The following is an 18,074-nucleotide window of genomic DNA, read 5'->3' on the forward strand; positions in this document are numbered from 1 at the left end:
TGAATGAAAGTGAATTTAATGATGATAAATATACAAAGCTGGTTACTGACTGAAAAATATGCATCACATTAAGTTTATTATTCAGTTTATGTCAACATTGTGTAATTTGGAAATTTAAATACAAATATTTTCAATTTAGGTCTAAATATTATTATGTGCATTAGTGTGTGTTGTTGGTGATTATCAGTGCATTGTAATATACAAAGCATATTTTGTATATTAATATCTTGGATGAACTGAGGGTGAGAACAAATTCAGCAAATATAATTTTTTGGCTGAACTCTTCCTTTTAGGACTGTCTTATAATTTCAAAATCATATTAATAAAGGCGTCACATGAGCAGACTGATGTAAAAAAAAAAAAAAAAAAAAGTGCTGTCATTCTTTACCACCCACTTTTATACAGTTTGACAAAAAAATAAACATTGCGGGGGAAAATATACTGCATAGCAGAGTGTGCATTAGACTTTATATATACATCTAAAGTAGTAGACATACTAGTATAGTACAGTATATGTGTGTCAAATTAAATTACCAAAATCTGACAACAATCATCTAAATTTAGTTCTTGCTAAAATTTGCTTTACAGTACATCATTTTTATTTATTTTTTTATTTATTTATTTATTTATTATAATTATTTATTATTCTTTTTTGGGGAAAAGATAAAGAACCAAATCTTTACAAATTACCAAAGAAGTATGAAAACAGTATTTATTAAAAATGAAGCCAGTCCAAAGTACTGTTTGCTGTGTTTATAAATAATAAAATTGTGGATGTGGGTTAGTTTTTAGACAAAAAGACAAATAATTTATTAAAATAAGTGAAAGATGATATATAGAGAAGGAATAAACAGATCCAAATACAGATTTGTGTATTAAATCAGCTCTTGGCACAGTGCTGAGGTGAGAATGACATTTTCTCAACCTCAGAAGTGCAACATTTTTTAATGTGGCAAAAGAAAAAAAAAAACTTAATAATGTGCACTGGAAGGAATCCCTGATTTTAATAGAATAAAACATTTTCACAATATTTTCATTTTTGGCCAAGCATAGCTGTTAGTAGCTGTGTCTCACAACCTGTCTCAAAAGGTTGTGTGCTGAGATGCATAGACTAGTGAAAAAAAGCTGAAGGAACGATTAGAAAATCCTTTAAATAGCAAAAAGCACCAGTATATTCCATAAGAATATGAATATAAAAATGCACCCAAATATTATGCTGCATAGGCTATTGAGCATATTATCTTAGCAGCATGCTAATACAATTTATCTGTTACTCCTGCAAAAGAATCTGTTATAGAAACATCTGGATTCATGTCCTCACTCATCATCACTTGCAGCAGAAATTGTTCAGTGCAGCCTATTTCATGCAATGAGCGCTTTTCATTCAAAAGATGTGCATGAGTGGCTGTTAAAGAAGTTACTATTAAAGAACAATTCAATAAGATTCAGGATGTTGGCTTTAATTAGCTTTCTAATAAACGACTGAAATTTTTCTCTATTGCATTTTTAAGACTTCTTTCTGACGTTTCCGTTCTTTTTTTTTCTTTTAGAAAAAAAAAAGCATCTGCTAAATGAATGCATGCATGTTCATCTGCTAAATGAATGCATGCAAAATGTGAAAATAATGTAGGGGCAAAAATCAGGATTCTATGAATGAATTGGTTACACTTTACAAAAAAGTCCCGTTAGTCACTGCAACAATGAGCAATGCATTTGTTACAGAGATTTATTTAATCTTCCTTAGTGTTAATTTAAACAGTTTAAACTGTTCACTGTAAGTTGATGTTAGTTCAGGTGCGTTAAATAATATTAAGAGATACAACTTTTGATTTCAATACTATTAGTAAATTATGAAATTCAACTAACAATAAAATAAATTCTAAATCATATAATCAATACTCTTAGCTGATGCTCAGTGTAGTTGGCAAACTGAATATTATTGTAAAGCATTACCAATTAAATAAATCATGGTAAAATGTGCTAAATGGAGCTCATGCTTCTTGATAACTAAAAGCACAATATACAATAGCAAAGATATTAAATAAATGGTAACACTTTATTTAAAGCCTTTATGTGTAAAATTGTATTATTAAAGGGTGTAATGCATTATAATTATTCATAATGTTGCATTGTAAATTATTGCTAAATTTAAAATGCATAGTGTAACAATGAATTTATAAGTGTTATAAAGTCTTAACTGGCAATGCATTATTACAAGGAATAATTAATGCATTAAAACTACTTTTATAATGCATTAAACAAAGGCTTTAAGTGTTACCAAATAAACAAACAAGCATGTGTAGAATTTAGTGAATTTTGCAGTTCTATTGGTGCAAATTCCATGCGAGCTATCAGTGTACTTCCCAAAAGCACTAATGAACATCCATTAACGTACAGATACTCCAGAGACGAAGTGGATTAAAATATCACTCTTTCATATTTACAAGAGTCAGTTGAAAGTGATTCCGAAAGATTATATATTTTTTTACGAACAGTCTTAATGCAGTTCTTCGGGCTTGTCTGTAAAGTTAGTTTGCATCAAAACACATAGACGTAAGTTGATCTGCTATCGCTACCGACCACGTTTTTGGCGGTGCACTTATAAACACCATTGTCTCTGCTGGAAGGGTTCTGAATGACCAGTGAACCTTGAGGATGGAGATACTTGTTTCCATAAAGTCGCGGCTGGACACCGACCTTCAGCTGAAGACCGTCAGGCATTTCCCAAACCACCTCGGCTTTAGGCGTAGCGAGAGGAACGCAGTTTAATTGAACGGCCACACCTGGACTAGCATATGTCACCGGCGAGGGTCCTTTGGTTATCCGTGGCGGATACGCAATTACAATCACCGAAACCGACAGGCTGGACGATCCATGCTCATTAGTTGTTTGGCAGAGGTACATCCCTCTATCGTACACAGAGGTCCTCTGGACAGCAAGAGTGCCATTGTTTAGGACCGAATATCGTCCAGTTGTTTGCGGCCGGGTTAAGATGACTCCGTTTGGTAGAGTCCAGGTAAGTTTGGGTAATGGTTGACCACCGGATAAACAGTTGAGATGCAGATTCTCGCCGTTTATGATGCTGACGAGCGAGCTGTACTTGTTAGTGATTTCCGGTTTCCTATTGGACTCTAATGTCACGGTTCGCTCAACGTATCCAACGCTGTTGCGCCCGACACATCGATACCGTCCGATCTCAGAAACCGACGGGTCTCTAATAACCAAAGTGCCATCAAATCGATGATGGAAACGGAAAATACTAGTTCCCTTAAGAAGCGACGTCCCATTAGGAAGAATCCAAGTGATCTCCGGCGATGGTTTTCCTTCTACGGAACAATTTAGATTTATTATCCCGTCTGAGAGTTGGACGGACTCTGTAGGCGGATTTCGCAACCATGGCTTTTCAACTCCTTCGGTTACCTCGAGTTGAACCTGGAGTTTGGCTTCTCCTCCTTCATTGCGTGCAATGCAAAGAAGCGCAACGGAATCGCTTATCCGCACCACGTGGATGTCCAGCGTGCCGTTTGCGATGAACCGTAATCCGTGAGCCATAGTACGGTGCTGGAAGTACGATGTTGTTAGGAAACACCCAATATGATCCTTGGAATTGGGTTTCCGTTTGCTTTACAGTCTAAAAGCACACGCTGATCCTTTTACAACAGTTTTAACGAACAATCCCAGGACTCTCAAATCCATTTATAACAGGCGTTGATGCAAGGACTTTCAACATGAAAGACTTTCTTGTCAATTCCCACAACATTCCTAGCTAAGCATGTGTAATTCCCTCTGTCAAACCTCTGGATTTTTTTGAATGCGCAAAGTGCCATCGTTGGCGATCTGGTACTTGCCGGAAACTGGCACTATGGTGCGATGAGCCGGAGACGTCCATGTGATTATGGGAGTTGGCTCTCCTTTGGCACTGCAGTTGAGGATGGCGTTTTCCCCCCCTCGCCCCCTCCGTAAGGAACTTTGATGATGCTGTAAACGTTGTTTCGGATGATCGGTGCATCCGCCACCACCTTGATATGAACCTTCATTTCATCTTTCCCAATCCGATTCTCAGCGTAGCACGTGTAGTCGCCTTCCTCCTCCATTCCGACTTCATTTAAATATAAGGTGCCATTATCGAACATCACATATCTCTTGGCACGAACCCTGTTATCATCAGATTGAGGGATGCTGTTAACCATGGTACCGTCCGGAAGACTCCAAGTGATTTCTGGGTTGGGAAGACCAGAAGCGACGCAGTCGACTTTCAGCTCTCCTCCGTACGAAACCTCACGATCGCTCAGTGACTTGTAGTCGATTTTAGCCGCTTTCATCATCACATTGACTTTAAGGAGAACGGAGTCATCACCCATTTTATTTCTGGCCACACAGAGATAGTCGCCCTCATCCTTCTCAGTCACTGACGTGATGGTGAGCGTGCCGTTGCTGAACACTTTCATTCTGCGATCAAAGCTGAAATGAGCAATAAAAAGTGGTTACATTCTGATAAGTGTGACACTAGTAAATGTATCATTTATTATATTTTGAGGAATCAAATTTTCCTTGGTCTTTTGAGATTAAAGAGTTCATTGCACAATGAAAAAAAAAAAAAAAAAAAATCAGAATTCAAAACTTCTTTTGAGTAGAAAAAGAAGCATTTATTGAACCGAAAATATAAAAACAACTTATTTATTAAAGGGCTCATCTCAGGTTTGCTTTTTTTTTTAAGACTATGCCAGTTTTTTTTTTTTTTTTTTTTTTTTTTTCTATTGACATGGCAAAAACCATGCACGGGCTATTAAAAGCTGGAATGGAACTAAAAATGCTTTTCCTTCATCTCTGTTTAAAATCATCGATCTAAATGCGATCCGAACATAGTCTTTGACAAAAACGCCATTTGCTCAGCTTTTCGGTTAAAAAGGTTTTTTCGTTTGTTTGTTTGTTTGTATTTTTTTTTTAAGTTATGTAACATTGAGAATGTGTTTTTTTTTTTTTTGTTTTTTTTAATTGATCAGAGTTCTTTTGACATATTGCATGTTCAGATATTCAAAATACTCTGTGGCCCATGAAAATTCTGTAAAAATTATCAATAATGGCAACTTTTTCTTAACAACGCTAGTGGGGAAAGAGTTAAGATCCATTTTTCCCCTACAAATTCTAAAACTAAATTTGGATTAACTTATTAAAACCTTTTCAAGGGTATCAACAGAGCAAACCAATATTCTCTTGGCAGCAGAATTATTACAATCCATTAAAATGTGCTTGAGCTCTGGTTCATATCAAGATAATTATTTTATGAACTCAAAACTTCATTCTAGTGAAAAGCAACAACAACAACAAAAAAAAGGACATTCTGAAATCTTTGATTTCTTGTGTCAGAAACAGCAAATATAAGCAAGCTACTGCTCACATTTAAATGTCAACAATGCCTATTTGCACATCTGTAAAGTTGCACATATTAAAGAATTTCTGTTTTAGTAGCACCACTACATGACGTTTTATCAAAGTGTAATAAAAATTGCAATTATGCCAAAACCACAAATTTACTAAATCAGGCTGTGTTTCCCCAAAAGCATCATAAGCCAAAGCAGATCATACAGACCACTGGTGTTCATGGTTTCTAACAAAATATTGTTAATTCAGAAGAACTATGCGTTTTTCTCCTCTGCATTCTCATTAACATTCTTTTTGTCTTCCCTCTGTATCCATTTATTTTCTTCTGATTTGTCTGTCTTCTGTAATTAATTTACTCTTCATGTTGTTTTGCTATTCAGTTAATCATGCTCTGTAACCAACCGTATATATGAGAGAATCAAAAGAATTCCAAAGAGAGCCAGAGACAGTAAAATCCATATGTGTGGTGTTCAAATTGAGATCTGCAATATTTTCTAATGTTTTTAAAAAAGCCCCTTCTGCTAAGCAACACTGTAAAAAATAAAAAGTTGTAATAAAAAAATCTCCTGAAGCTGGTTGCCTCAAACTTTTATGTTTTCTCAACTTTTTGATTTTTTTTTTTTTTACAGTGAAGGCTGCATTTATTTGTACAGTAAACAATACACGCCTAATTCAAGGAGGGTGTTTTGAAAAATGGCTAAAAAAATATTATTTTCTAACTTATTAATTTTAAGTGAAATTGTGCTTTGTTGATATGTCTGCTAGAATGTTAAAAATGTTCAGTGTTATTATTTTTAAATTGTTGTTTTGTATTATTGAATTTTCTTTTGAAAAGCAAGACAAACAGTAAAAAAACATATTTAGACTATTTAATTTATGCAATGGTGTAAAAAACTGACATGGGGGGTGGGGGGGGAGGGGGTGAAGAACAGTGTTCAGTATCCGGCCTTCGGTCCAGTGTTTCATTTTGTTCGGTTACGGCTTCGGCCAAAAAATTTAATTTCTCTGCATCTCCAATAATAATGTAGTAATATGCAATTCTTTTACCTGTAATATGCATCAACCAGTTTTTTAGACGGCGTCCTCCAGATGATCCTGGGATTGGGGCTTCCAGTGGCCGAACAGTTGAGACTCAGCTGACCTCCATAGCGGACATCAATACTGTGTGCAGAAGTGGACATGATTCTGGCCGTAGTGGAGCTCCTCTTCACCTGTAGATTCACTGTCCTTTTTTAGAAACACCCACCGAATTCACAGCCACACATACATAATTACCAGAATCATTCTCTGTAGGGTTACGAATAAATAGCGTCCCATTGGGGAAAACAAACAAATTGCTATTGATGAACTGCGCGGGGTGAAGCTGCACGCCGGTAAATGTGACCCAGCGGAGGGTTGGACTGGGCGTGCCTTTAGCGGTGCAGTGCATGAACGCTGATTGGCCATCAGAGACGGTGTAGTTCTCCCAGATCTGCTCTTGCATTGTGGGAGGTGAGGCTGTGATTTGGAGCCTCACGGAAAGCATGTCGGCTCCAGCAGCATTGCTCGCTATGCATTTGTAAACGCCTTTGTCCAGGTGATTGGTGTTTTTGACTTGAAGTGTTCCATTGGTGAAGAGCATGACCTTCTGTTGGCTGTTACTAATGGCTCGCACCACCGATCGATCCGGAAGCACCCAGCTGATGTTTGGGGTTGGGAGACCTTGTGCTTGGCATTCCAAGAAAGCACTGTTTCCTTGATAGACTGTTATATCTTTATGATGTGGAAGTATCATCCTGGGCGCGTGGGCCACCACCACTAGGGTTACCATCATCTTGTCAATGCCATGTGGATTGCGAGCGCTGCACAAATACTGCCCACGGTCCTGAAGCTGGACGCTATGGATGACAAACGTCCCATTGGACTGGACCTCAATCGCTGGATTTTGGTATTTGTTGATATGACGGCTCCTGTGGAAATTAAAGGATGAGGGAGAGAGATGAATGAATTTAACCCAATGAAAAGCTGCTTGTAGTCATTAAGACACATATATACAAAAAAAAAACAAAAAAGAATAGAGAGTGAAAACAAATAAAAAGGTGTAAAATTAATAAAAAAATAATACTCTCTCTGTCTCTCTCTCTCTCTCTCTCTCTCTCTCTCTCTCTCTATATATATATATATATATATATATATATATAAACTAATAAGACAACAGATGTTTTAAATAAAAATATTTAGAATTTAGAAATATAATATATGCTTTACATTTGTAGGCACAGAGGTTGTACAAAAACACCAATCATATTGTTAGCTTTACATAACCTCTGTTTAGTCTCTATATTATAATTAATATATTGTAAAGTAATATACACACAAACATATAATATCTTTACATTTTAATATTATATTTCTATGTATATATGGTGTAAGACAAGTAATACAGAAAGAAAAAGGGAATCAAGTACGAATATATATATATATATATAAATAAATTTATATATATATATAAATATATATATTATATATATATAACACATATATATATAAATTTAAATTTATAACGTGCAGAAAAACATGAAGTGACAACTTAACCACAAGCAATTAATATTCAATTAAATAAAAAAATAATAATAAAAAAATGTAAATAAAATTAAATAAAACAAAATAAAGCAAAATAAAACACAAATCACCTTTAGGGAAGCATGTAAGAAAAACACATTTATCTTCTATTGTAAAATATATCAAGGTTTATGCATCAAAATGATACTCCAGTTTCTGCATATAATGTACTGTAACTGTAAATACTTGTCATGTCATATGTGAGTTACCTGTGGAGACTTTGGTCCAGGTCAGGAGGGGCTTTGGCTTCCCCACAGAATCACATGGTAACTGCACATCTGTCCCAGCATTCACAGTGACTGTGTGGAGTTTGGCAGCAGTGATCCTGGGCCTCATTTGCTGCACAGGAAGAGTTTGCGGTCCTTGAGGAAACAGAACTGCACCTGACTGTCTGTTCTCCTGGTTCATCGATCTGAATTTGTTGTTTGGCTGTATGGGTGCTTGACGCAGTTGTGGGACTTGAGGTGGCAGATCGAGCAGTTGCTGCTCAATATCTTAGGTGAAGTTGTTGATTTGACATTGGTTGAGAGAGTTTAAATCCATAGGTGAGGTGGTGCCAGAAGGTTTTCTGATAATATTAGGTCTAATATTCACAGAAGGATTTCTACTGTTATAGTACGGATACCTGTGGTTAGTGCTGGGAAATCTTCCCCTGTGCCTGGAATCAATGTAGTTCAATCCAGGATTTCTTGAATAAAATGGGATTTTATTGTCTGGTAAGAGATAACTGGGTGTTGACTTTATTGCAGGTGTAGTAGTAGTAGTAGTAGTAGTAGTAGTAATAGTAGTAGTATTCGTCATCGTAGTAGCTGAAGTAGTCGAAGTACGCCAAGTAGTAGTAGCAGCTGTCGACAGTGTAGTACGTGCTGTTGTTGTTCCAATGAGTTGGGTTGTATTGGGAATTATGGCTGTACTTGCTGGTAATGTAATTGTGGGCGAAGTATTCAGTGTTGTAGGAGGAATCAAAGGTTCAAGTTCATGGACAAACCTTTCCCCCTGGTCTGGCTTAGAAACAGAGTTTGGGTTGTAAGAAGTAAATCTCATTAGTTTGAGTAGGCGATTGTGAACTTGTGACGAAAGACTTGGTTTGTGTCCCAACTGATATTATGGATTCTGTCAGTGTTTCTGGTGTCAAAGTAAATAGATACTTGGTTGTAAATGGATTCTTCTTGTTTAAAGCTTTCAGCTGGTTGTGAAAGTGGGTAGTCGTGGGGTCGTAGCATGGAGGTGACTAAAGATTCTTCTGTAGAACTTACTTCCAACGTATCGTTCTCTCCTAAAACATTGCTGAACTGTGATTCAGGCATGTGGAAGATATCCAGCCCATCTGTGTCCAAAGTAAAGCTGATCTCTGTTGGATGAATCTCTTTGTTGGCCTTTGGTAACGCTGTTAAAAGCATGCCTGTGAACTCCTGCTTGGCAGTTGTCAGTAGGAACGTTTCGACGCCAAGTCGAGATGTCGGATCTACACTCGTGGGAACCAAGTACTCATTCATCTCCTTTGCAGATGCAATGCTTGTTTCCTCTTCCTCCTCAAAAGAACTAATGTCTTCATTTTCTAACTCTGATGTTGTGCTCATGGGGAGAGATGCAGATGGGCTTCTAGAGTTTGGAGGCATCTGTTGGATTTGAAGGAAATTGCTTGCCTTCACTTTGTGGATTTTTGAACCAGTTTTCTCATCCGGGAGGTGCATGGTGTTTTCCTCATTAATAGCATTTGGGAATACCCTCGGCACAGTAGGATAAGTGAGACTAATAGTCGGATATTCTGACATGCTTTCAGCTAAGGTTGTAGAGTAAATGTGAGCGGTTACTGGGATAGTTGGATGGATTGACAAGCTTCCAGCTGGATTTGTGGAAAAAATGTGAGCAGTGGTTGTACTAGTTGGATGGATCAATGTGTCTCCAGATGAGGTGCTGGAGTAAATGCGAGCAGTAGTTGTAGTTGAATGAATCAATGTGTCTCCAGATGGGGTTCTAGAGTAAATGATATCATTAGCTTTAGAAGTTGGGATAGATCATTGCATCTTCAGCTGGGCTTGTTGGATCTGCTTTCAAAGTTGGAACATGAACTCCTGCAGCTGTAGAGGTTGACCATGGTCCTCTTGTCCCACTCTAGAAGCTTTGAGAACGGGCGTCTTAATTTTTGTTCGTTGCCTACCTACAAATCTTCTCCTGGAGCTCCAGTGATCTTTTTGCTCTGGACGGGTGCTGAACTCTGTAAAGCATGTGGGATTAATGTGGTAGCAAATGAATTGCTGTCAGGCAGTCCAAAATCAAAACCCCCAATCTGTGACTGGACGCTGGCCTTTCCGGAGAAATTAAGCTCATTTTCTTTCTCAGACTCCGGTTTGATGACAGACCTGGAATTTACTTGGTCATTTTCAGCACTTATAGTGGCTCACATGCCCTCTTTCTTCAACATTCACCTCTGTCATAACATAATGGTTTCCAGATGTGGATTTGAGATGTAAGGCACTGCCTTGTCCGAGCTAGTTTTGTAATTCTGGAGGAGCTGTTATGTATACGTTTCATTTTGTCCCTTGATATGAGGTGTAATTGCATGCCTGTGGTAAACATCCCTTAGGTGTGGTGTGCTGAAAGTGTTTGACTCTTCCTGTGGACTGGAGTCTCCAGAAGAACTCTCAATGTCGTCAATCGACCCCCGGACGATCTACATTCACCATCTCTGCAGCGCCATGTTGGACAATGTTAACTGATGATTTCTTCGGAGAGGTCTTCTTCTCACGAATTTGGCCAAAAAGAACGGCCCACTTCTGAGGGTCTATATTGTTCTTGGTATTAACAGAGTTCTTTGGTTTGTTAAAGCCAGTTCTGGTTTGTTGGCCATGCATGCCCTTTCTAAAGGGTCTTCTATGGCGTATGTTGCCAAAATAACGTCCCTTGAGTTCTTGCATTTGGACCCTTCCCTTCGATTAATAAAACTTCTGTTTTGGTAGTGGAGTTTCATCTCCGGAAGATCCTCTACATCCTCCAAATAGGCTTTTTTACCTTAGTGGACACTCCCGCAGCAGACTGCGGGCCTGATTGGATACTGTCGCAGTGGCTGGATTCCTTTCCGTCTCATAACAGTTAGTTTTAGTAGCCAGTACATCCACACCATGGTTGGTTCAATGGCGACACATTTTGTGATATCCATTATTGTTGAGCTGACTATAAGAATGAACAAAGTCCCGTTGGGAAAGACTAAAGCCCTGGATGAATTGGCTTTGGCATTCAGTACACTGCCATCTGGAAATATCCAATTCACCACAGCATCTGGAGTCGCTGTAGTAAGACACGGCAAAGATGCAGACTCGCCAACAAACTTTGTTAAAGCGTTTCCAAATTCTTCACCTGGAAGTGGGGTTGAGGACTCTATAACGGAAAAACGGAAAGGCAGAACATCAACATCTCCTGCAACCTCAGCCATGCAATATATAACTCCAGAGTCTCTGTGCTCGACAGATTTAATGTGAAGTTTTGCCACTGCTAGAAACAGTCAATCTTTTGTTGGTCGAGTCGAACACAGCTTTAATCTTTGACTCCATCGGGGTGTCCATCCAGTGAACAGCAAGCGTTTCCTGAGCTTTGCACACGGCAGTCCATTTCAACCATACCACCCACAACAGAACTGAAGCTCGTCTGGGTTTTTTATTGTCCCATGTTCAATCATGACCCCAAGATCTGACAGGCCTCCTTGTCTGTGGTGGTAGTCAGATGAGTGTTAAGAATGAGTCTCATACTCTTGGAGGAGGAATAAGGCCTGTTTAATTTGATGTTCATGAAGGACTGCATGAGCCAAGATGGACGGGCTACAACATTGGCTCGGACCCCAGTGTAAAAATAGGAGTCCCTTTCGATGTCCTGTCTGTATCTATAGCTCAGCTCCGCTCTCTGCTTAGCATTATATCCCTTCTTCAGATGCACAGGCACTTCACTTATAGTATGCAAGAAGCCTCCAAAAGCTCTTCATAGTTGTCTCTGTCCACAGGACACTCCAGGTCAAAGAAGAGAGTCACGTTAGCAGCGATCTCCAGAGATTTTGTATAATTCCAGCTATTTTAGTGGATTCTCTTGGTTCAAGTATTTGTCAGATCAATCCACTTTAGTCCCATGCTCGTCGGATGCGATAAACCAAGGGAGACGTTTCCAAATCGGTGGTTTGATCCTGTCAATGGGCAGAAGTCACTCATGTTGTCCTCATGTGGAGACGTTCTTTCCTGGAGAGCTGATAGCTGGTCCAGAGCAGATGAACTCTTGAGATCCAAGATGTCTTGTCCTTTAAGGTGTTTAGGAGATGCGCACAGTGGACAGAGCGACCGCTGCAAATGATCTGTCCTTTTTGCATTTCATCACTCCTAGCAAAATAAAACAAATCCAACTTTAGAAGATGGAATTTGTTCTTAACTCAATGTTCGAAATTTTCAACATCTCTAATCATCATCTTTTGATCGTGTTTTTTTTTTTTTATGACCAAATCATTAGGATATTAAGAAAAGATTGTGTTTCATGAAGACATTTTGTAAATTTCCTACCGTACAAATAGCACAAATTTTATAATTTGGATTAGTAATATGCATTGCTAAGAAATTCATTTGGACAACTTTAAAAGTAATTTTCTCAGTATTTTGATATTTTTCGCACCCTCAGATTCCAGATTTTCAAATTTTTAGAAAGATAAAGATTTTAGGCCAAATACTGTCCTTTCTAAAAACCATACATCATGAAATATTCTTTATTCATCTTTTATGTGTAGCATCGACATCTAAAATTGACCCATATTTATACTGTTTTTTTTTTTTTTGTGTGTGTTGTGTGTGTATACCAGTAATATTATAAATATATAGATATATATAGATCTATATATATATATATATAATTATATATTACACACACACACACACCACACGTTACTGTAATTATATATACACACACACACAACATCATTTTTTATTATTATAATAGAATTTGAAAAAGTTTCTTTATTTTCTTTTATTTCTTTCTCAAAAATTAAATTGCAATCTATTTGCATTCTAATCTGACCTATGTTTGGCAGCATTTTATTTTACACAGAACCAAAGACTACAACCGAAGCTGATCCTAAATTTAACACTATCTAACACAGAGATGTCCCTTCAGGAAATTCAAATATAGGTTGATATCTAAAGTTATACATAGTTGCTATCTGGAACACCGATCATCTAAAAGCACTCAGGAAACAGTTTTAATGACCTGGATTTTCTTTCGCCTCCAGTCCCTGTAACCAGCTCACCGGCAGCTCACAGCTCCATTGGTTTCCAGCATCAAGATTTGTCTCCAGCTGCGGCATGTTTCTCGACCGATGTTTCTGGGCATCGCGGCTGGAGGGGAGGTTTTCAGAGAGGTACAGATGCTTCAGGGTGGACAATGGGGAAACGCTGCAGCAGCGAGAACGTACTGAAAGTAGCAGGATGGGAGTTTTCTGTAGATTGGTTTGGCCTACTAGATGGAGCAGAACGCAGTGAGGTCAGCCCACTGGAACGACATCCGGGGTGTATGAACTCGATGCGTAAGTTGTTGTCCAAATTGGTCTACAGGGCCGTCAAACTACAAAGAAGGTGTGACTGGTAAATGACTCGTAGTTTGTTTTAGCTCATTTTTTTAAACCTGCATAAAACACAGTGAACTCTGAATTCATTTTGACATAAACAAGGTATGGCTTACAGCTGTAGTCTCCGCCAGGCATTTGAAATATCTAAATACAACACCATAGTTTTACTAGCGAAATCTTTTGTAAGTTAGAACTCATTAATTAGAACTACGTAAATAGCGGACTTAAGTGCGCTTCACCAGATGACTGGGGTTTTTACCTAGTAATGAAACCAGATCCTGAAAAGCAGCTTCTGGTATTTTTCTGCAAGCTGTTGCCGTGCATCCTGAGTATCCTCTAGTTTCGAAGCACAAGCAAAGGGAGCCGTCTTAGCTGTGATTTATAGTGTTAAACCTTTAGAGCGCAAATTGCATTGTTATCAATACTGTTTTCAACAAATTTATGCAGAAGTGTAAAATTATTGTTGTTCCTCTTTCGTACTCACTCTGGATACAAATGATTTACTAAATGCATAAATATAAATAAGTAAATTTCATGCCTCATATAGTAAGGTCGGGGCTGGTTTGTCATACAGAAGTTGTCTCAAGGTCTACAATATTCAGCAACTGTATGGGTTTTGAGCAAAAAGTCTTATTTTCTTTTTTGCAGTGAGCCGGTAATGTTGATTTCAAAAATATGTATTGAAAACTGTCCACAATGCCTTTTTTCTTTTAATTTATCCCAAAATCGCCACCCCTCAAAACACTAACAAGGTCTTAAAGCTGCATCTGGAAGATTTTATATACACGAGACTGAGATTTTTCCTTCTGACTAAATACTTTTAATTTGAATAGAACGTTCCCTCAGTTTCCTTCAGTAAATATAATAATCACAAGCTTTTGCTGAATAAATTTTTGTCTTATGCCTATAATAGTCAACAAATATACAATCTTACTATAGTGTCAATGAGTGTTACATTAACTGTTTTTTCTTCTCTTAAATCAAGACTTTAAGGTTTGAGCCTGTACAGAAACTAAATGTTTAAAATGGCTTAAAAGATAAATTAGCGGCATTTAATAATCAGATGAGAACAAAATACTAACTGAATTGAGCTTGATTACACACACACACACACACACGTACTGTAATTATATATACACACACACACAAATCATTTTTTATTATTATAATAGAAGTTTGAAAAATTTTCTTTATTTCTTTCGAAAATTAAATTGCAATCTATTTGCATTCTAAATTCTGAATATGTTTGGCAGCATTTTATTTACACAGAACCAAAGACTACAACCTGAGCTGACCTAAAATTTCACAGAGATTTCTCCTTCGGGAAAATATCAGATAAGTTGATATCTAAGTTTAGGACAGATGTGATATCTGGACACCGATCATCGAAAGCACTCAGAAAACAGTTTAATTACCTGGATTTCGGGCGCTCCAGTCCTGTAACCAGCTCATCCGGCCGTACAGCTCCATGGGTTTTCCTATTAAAAAGAGGTTCTGCCAGCTGCGGCATGTTCTCAGCATGTTCTGGAGCAAGCGTGGTGAGGAGTTTTCAGAGAGGTACAGATGCTTTCAGGGTGTGGTATCAACTGGAGTGACAACACTGCAGCAGCGAGAACAGTACTGACGTAGCAGGATGAGATTCTGTCGACGGTTTGCCTCTAGATTGAGCATACGCAGTTAGGTCAGCCAACGGAACGCACGCCTAGGTTGGATTGACTCGATGCGGTGGTGTCCATATTGAGTCTACCAAGGGGCCGTTCAAAACCAGAGAAGGTGTGACTGGTAACTGACTCCGTATTCGTGTGTAGCTCTTTTTTAAAACCGCAGGAAACACAGTGAACTCTGAGGTCATTTTGACATAAACAAGGCATGGCTTACAGACTGTAGTCTGTGTTGAGTCATTTGATATCTAAGCACAACACCATAGTTTTACTATGAATCGTTTTAAGTTAGAACTAATTAATTAGGAACTGACGTAAATGAAGGACTTATAGTGCGCTTCACCAGATGACTGTGGTTTTCCTGTAATGAAACCTATCCTGAAAAAGCAGCTTCGGGTCTTTTCCTGCACGTTGTGGCCGTGCATACGATGAGTATCTCTAGTTTGCGAAGGGCCAGCAAGAGTAACGTCTGAGAGGTGATTTATAGGGTTTAACCTGTTAAGAGTGCAAATGCATTTCTATCACTACTGTTTTCAAACCAACTTTATGGCTGAAGTGGAAAATTATTGTTGTGCCCCCCCTCTTTCGTAACTCACTTCGGGCTAAAAATGTTTATAATGCATAAATATAAATGCTAAATTTTTACGTACCACCTATGAACGAAGTATGGAAGGTCTGCGGGGCTAGTTGTCCCACAGCAGTTGTCTTCAAGGTCTCACAATATTCCGCAACTGTGGGTTTTTTGAGCAAAAAGTCGATTTTCTTTTTTGCAGTGGTTTTTGCATGTTGATTCCAAATATGTTGTGAACACCTGTCTAATAAGGCCTTTTTTGCTTTTAGGGATAATCTATCTGCGAATCACACCCCTAAAACCACGAATACAGTCTTCAAGTTTGCAAGACTCAAGCTTTTTACATACACGAGAGACCCGAGATTTTTTCCGAGAACCAGAAACTTTTAACTTAATAGCATGCCACTCAGTTTCTTCAGTAAATCTAATAATCGCTTTAGTTTAAGTTTTCGCTGACAATAAATTTTTTTGGTCTTGCGGCGCCTCTTATAATGATCGAGGTGCAAATATGTTCCGAAACTTAACGATATGGGGGGTGGTCAATGAGTGTTACAATTAAACCGTAATTGTTCTCCGTTATGGATTAAATCACCGACTTTAAAGGGTTTTGAGCCTGTACAGAAAACCTAAATTCATGCTTAAAATGGTTTTAAAAAGACCCCTAGTATTTAATAAATTCTAGATGAGAACACAATACGAAATGAATTGAGCTTTGAATAAGTACCTCGTATGTTATTTGAACTGAATTATTGTGATTCTGGTGGAACTGCTGTAATTATTTTTGCCGTAACTTATCCCATTTGCATCATAATACTGTGCAGCTGCTTTGAAACAATCTGTCTTGCATCAGTTAACTGAAGAATAATGGTGGCTGGACTGCCAAGTTTACCTTTACAGGAGTAAAAAATGCGTGCAATTTTCTTAATATTTCATATACACTATCCTATGATGAACTCCAGTTTCTGCCATGACTTACCCAAAGTTAATGCGCTGGACCTGTCTGGAGATGCCCGTGGGACATCATGGTCAGGAGTGCACGGAAGGTGCAGTGCACTTCAGCGGGAGCAGCAGAGCAGGCCACACACAGCCGTGGACAAACCCCACGGAGCCACGAAAACTGACCAGCAGCATCAGCATCAGCATCAGCATCCGCCTCATGCATGAAGAGCCCATGATGCCTGCCGTCTGAAGCCTTCACGGCCCTCTAGTGCTGAAACACAGAATCACACCTCACACACAGCCAACAGGTGTCCACAAAAAACATTCACATGCATGCATTTGGCAGACACTTTTTATCCATTTAATCAAAGATTTACAATTATGCATCAATTTCATGATGCATTCCTGTGAATCAAACCCATGACACCTTGGCATTGCAAGCACAGTCCACTATTGTTTGAGCTACAACACAAAGTAATTTAAATACAGTATCTATCAACATCTATGGAATCAAACACTATCCTACTGGATTAACTGAACTATCTTAAGGTTTATTTTGTCGCACAGTTCCTTCAGCAGGATCTTGTTTGACTCCTCAAGGTCTTTGGGTTAGTTCTAAACTATGCAAGAATTCCTTCTGCATTCCTTAAGGATAACTCGTTTCAAAAGCTCATTAGGAATTAAATTAAGCCAGCTAAAGCCAAATAAAAGAGCCCAACAGTCATTCATCAGCAATTAAAGACTGAATGCATGATTCCACAATAATTTAGTAAAATATTATACATCTATACCACATAGAAATATATAGAATAGTATTTATAGAAATTTGTTCTAACCCAATTTAACCCTTTAAAATGTTGTCAGTATAATGAATTAATGCATGTAGGTTTATTCAGCATATTAAATAATATTTAAAATAATTTTGAATAAAACTAATTAATTTATATTCATTTTAAGTGACATTTTTTTTATTTTCGTGTGCGCACTGCAATGGCTTAAAAATGGTTATAAATGAAATTAATTTTATTTATGAATAAACATGATATAAAATAAATTTTAATGACAAATAAATATTTTAAATGATTACTATTATTATTATATTATATATGTGCAATACAGCAACAGAACCATGAGAGAGAGAAAAAAAAAACATTTCGATAAGTGCGAGGTTTTCATCTTACTTAAAACCACGGAGCGTGAATTCTAAGAAAAACCAGAAACAGAATCGACAAATGAAAGTGAAACTTACCTTCAATGTTACCTGTGAATGACTGCCTTCCGAGCCTTCATTTCCTTCAAGCAGTTCTCTCTTAGATCAGATCTTCAC

At 37.8% G+C, this 18,074-nt stretch overlaps 1 protein-coding gene and 2 pseudogenes across 1 annotated transcript; all 3 read right to left on the reverse strand.

The window, feature by feature from the left end:
* Nucleotides 1-1,305: 1,305 nt before the first annotated feature.
* LOC122138564 lies at nucleotides 1,306-8,374 on the reverse strand (annotated as a pseudogene).
* A 315-nt stretch (nucleotides 8,375-8,689) lies between these two features.
* On the reverse strand, nucleotides 8,690-9,977 carry LOC122138365. The gene is made up of 2 exons (XM_042730460.1): nucleotides 9,052-9,977; nucleotides 8,690-8,900 (listed from the first exon to the last, which is right to left on the reverse strand). Exons 1-2 carry the CDS (start codon nucleotides 9,756-9,758, stop codon nucleotides 8,690-8,692), a joined length of 918 nt encoding a protein of 305 aa, XP_042586394.1. The 5' UTR covers nucleotides 9,759-9,977.
* Nucleotides 9,978-10,144: 167 nt separating this feature from the next.
* The window catches only part of LOC122138366, a 33,584-nt pseudogene continuing 25,654 nt past the window's right edge, over nucleotides 10,145-18,074 (reverse strand).

Source organism: Cyprinus carpio, chromosome B9, assembly GCF_018340385.1.
Source record: "Cyprinus carpio isolate SPL01 chromosome B9, ASM1834038v1, whole genome shotgun sequence".
NCBI classification, from domain to species: domain Eukaryota; kingdom Metazoa; phylum Chordata; class Actinopteri; order Cypriniformes; family Cyprinidae; genus Cyprinus; species Cyprinus carpio.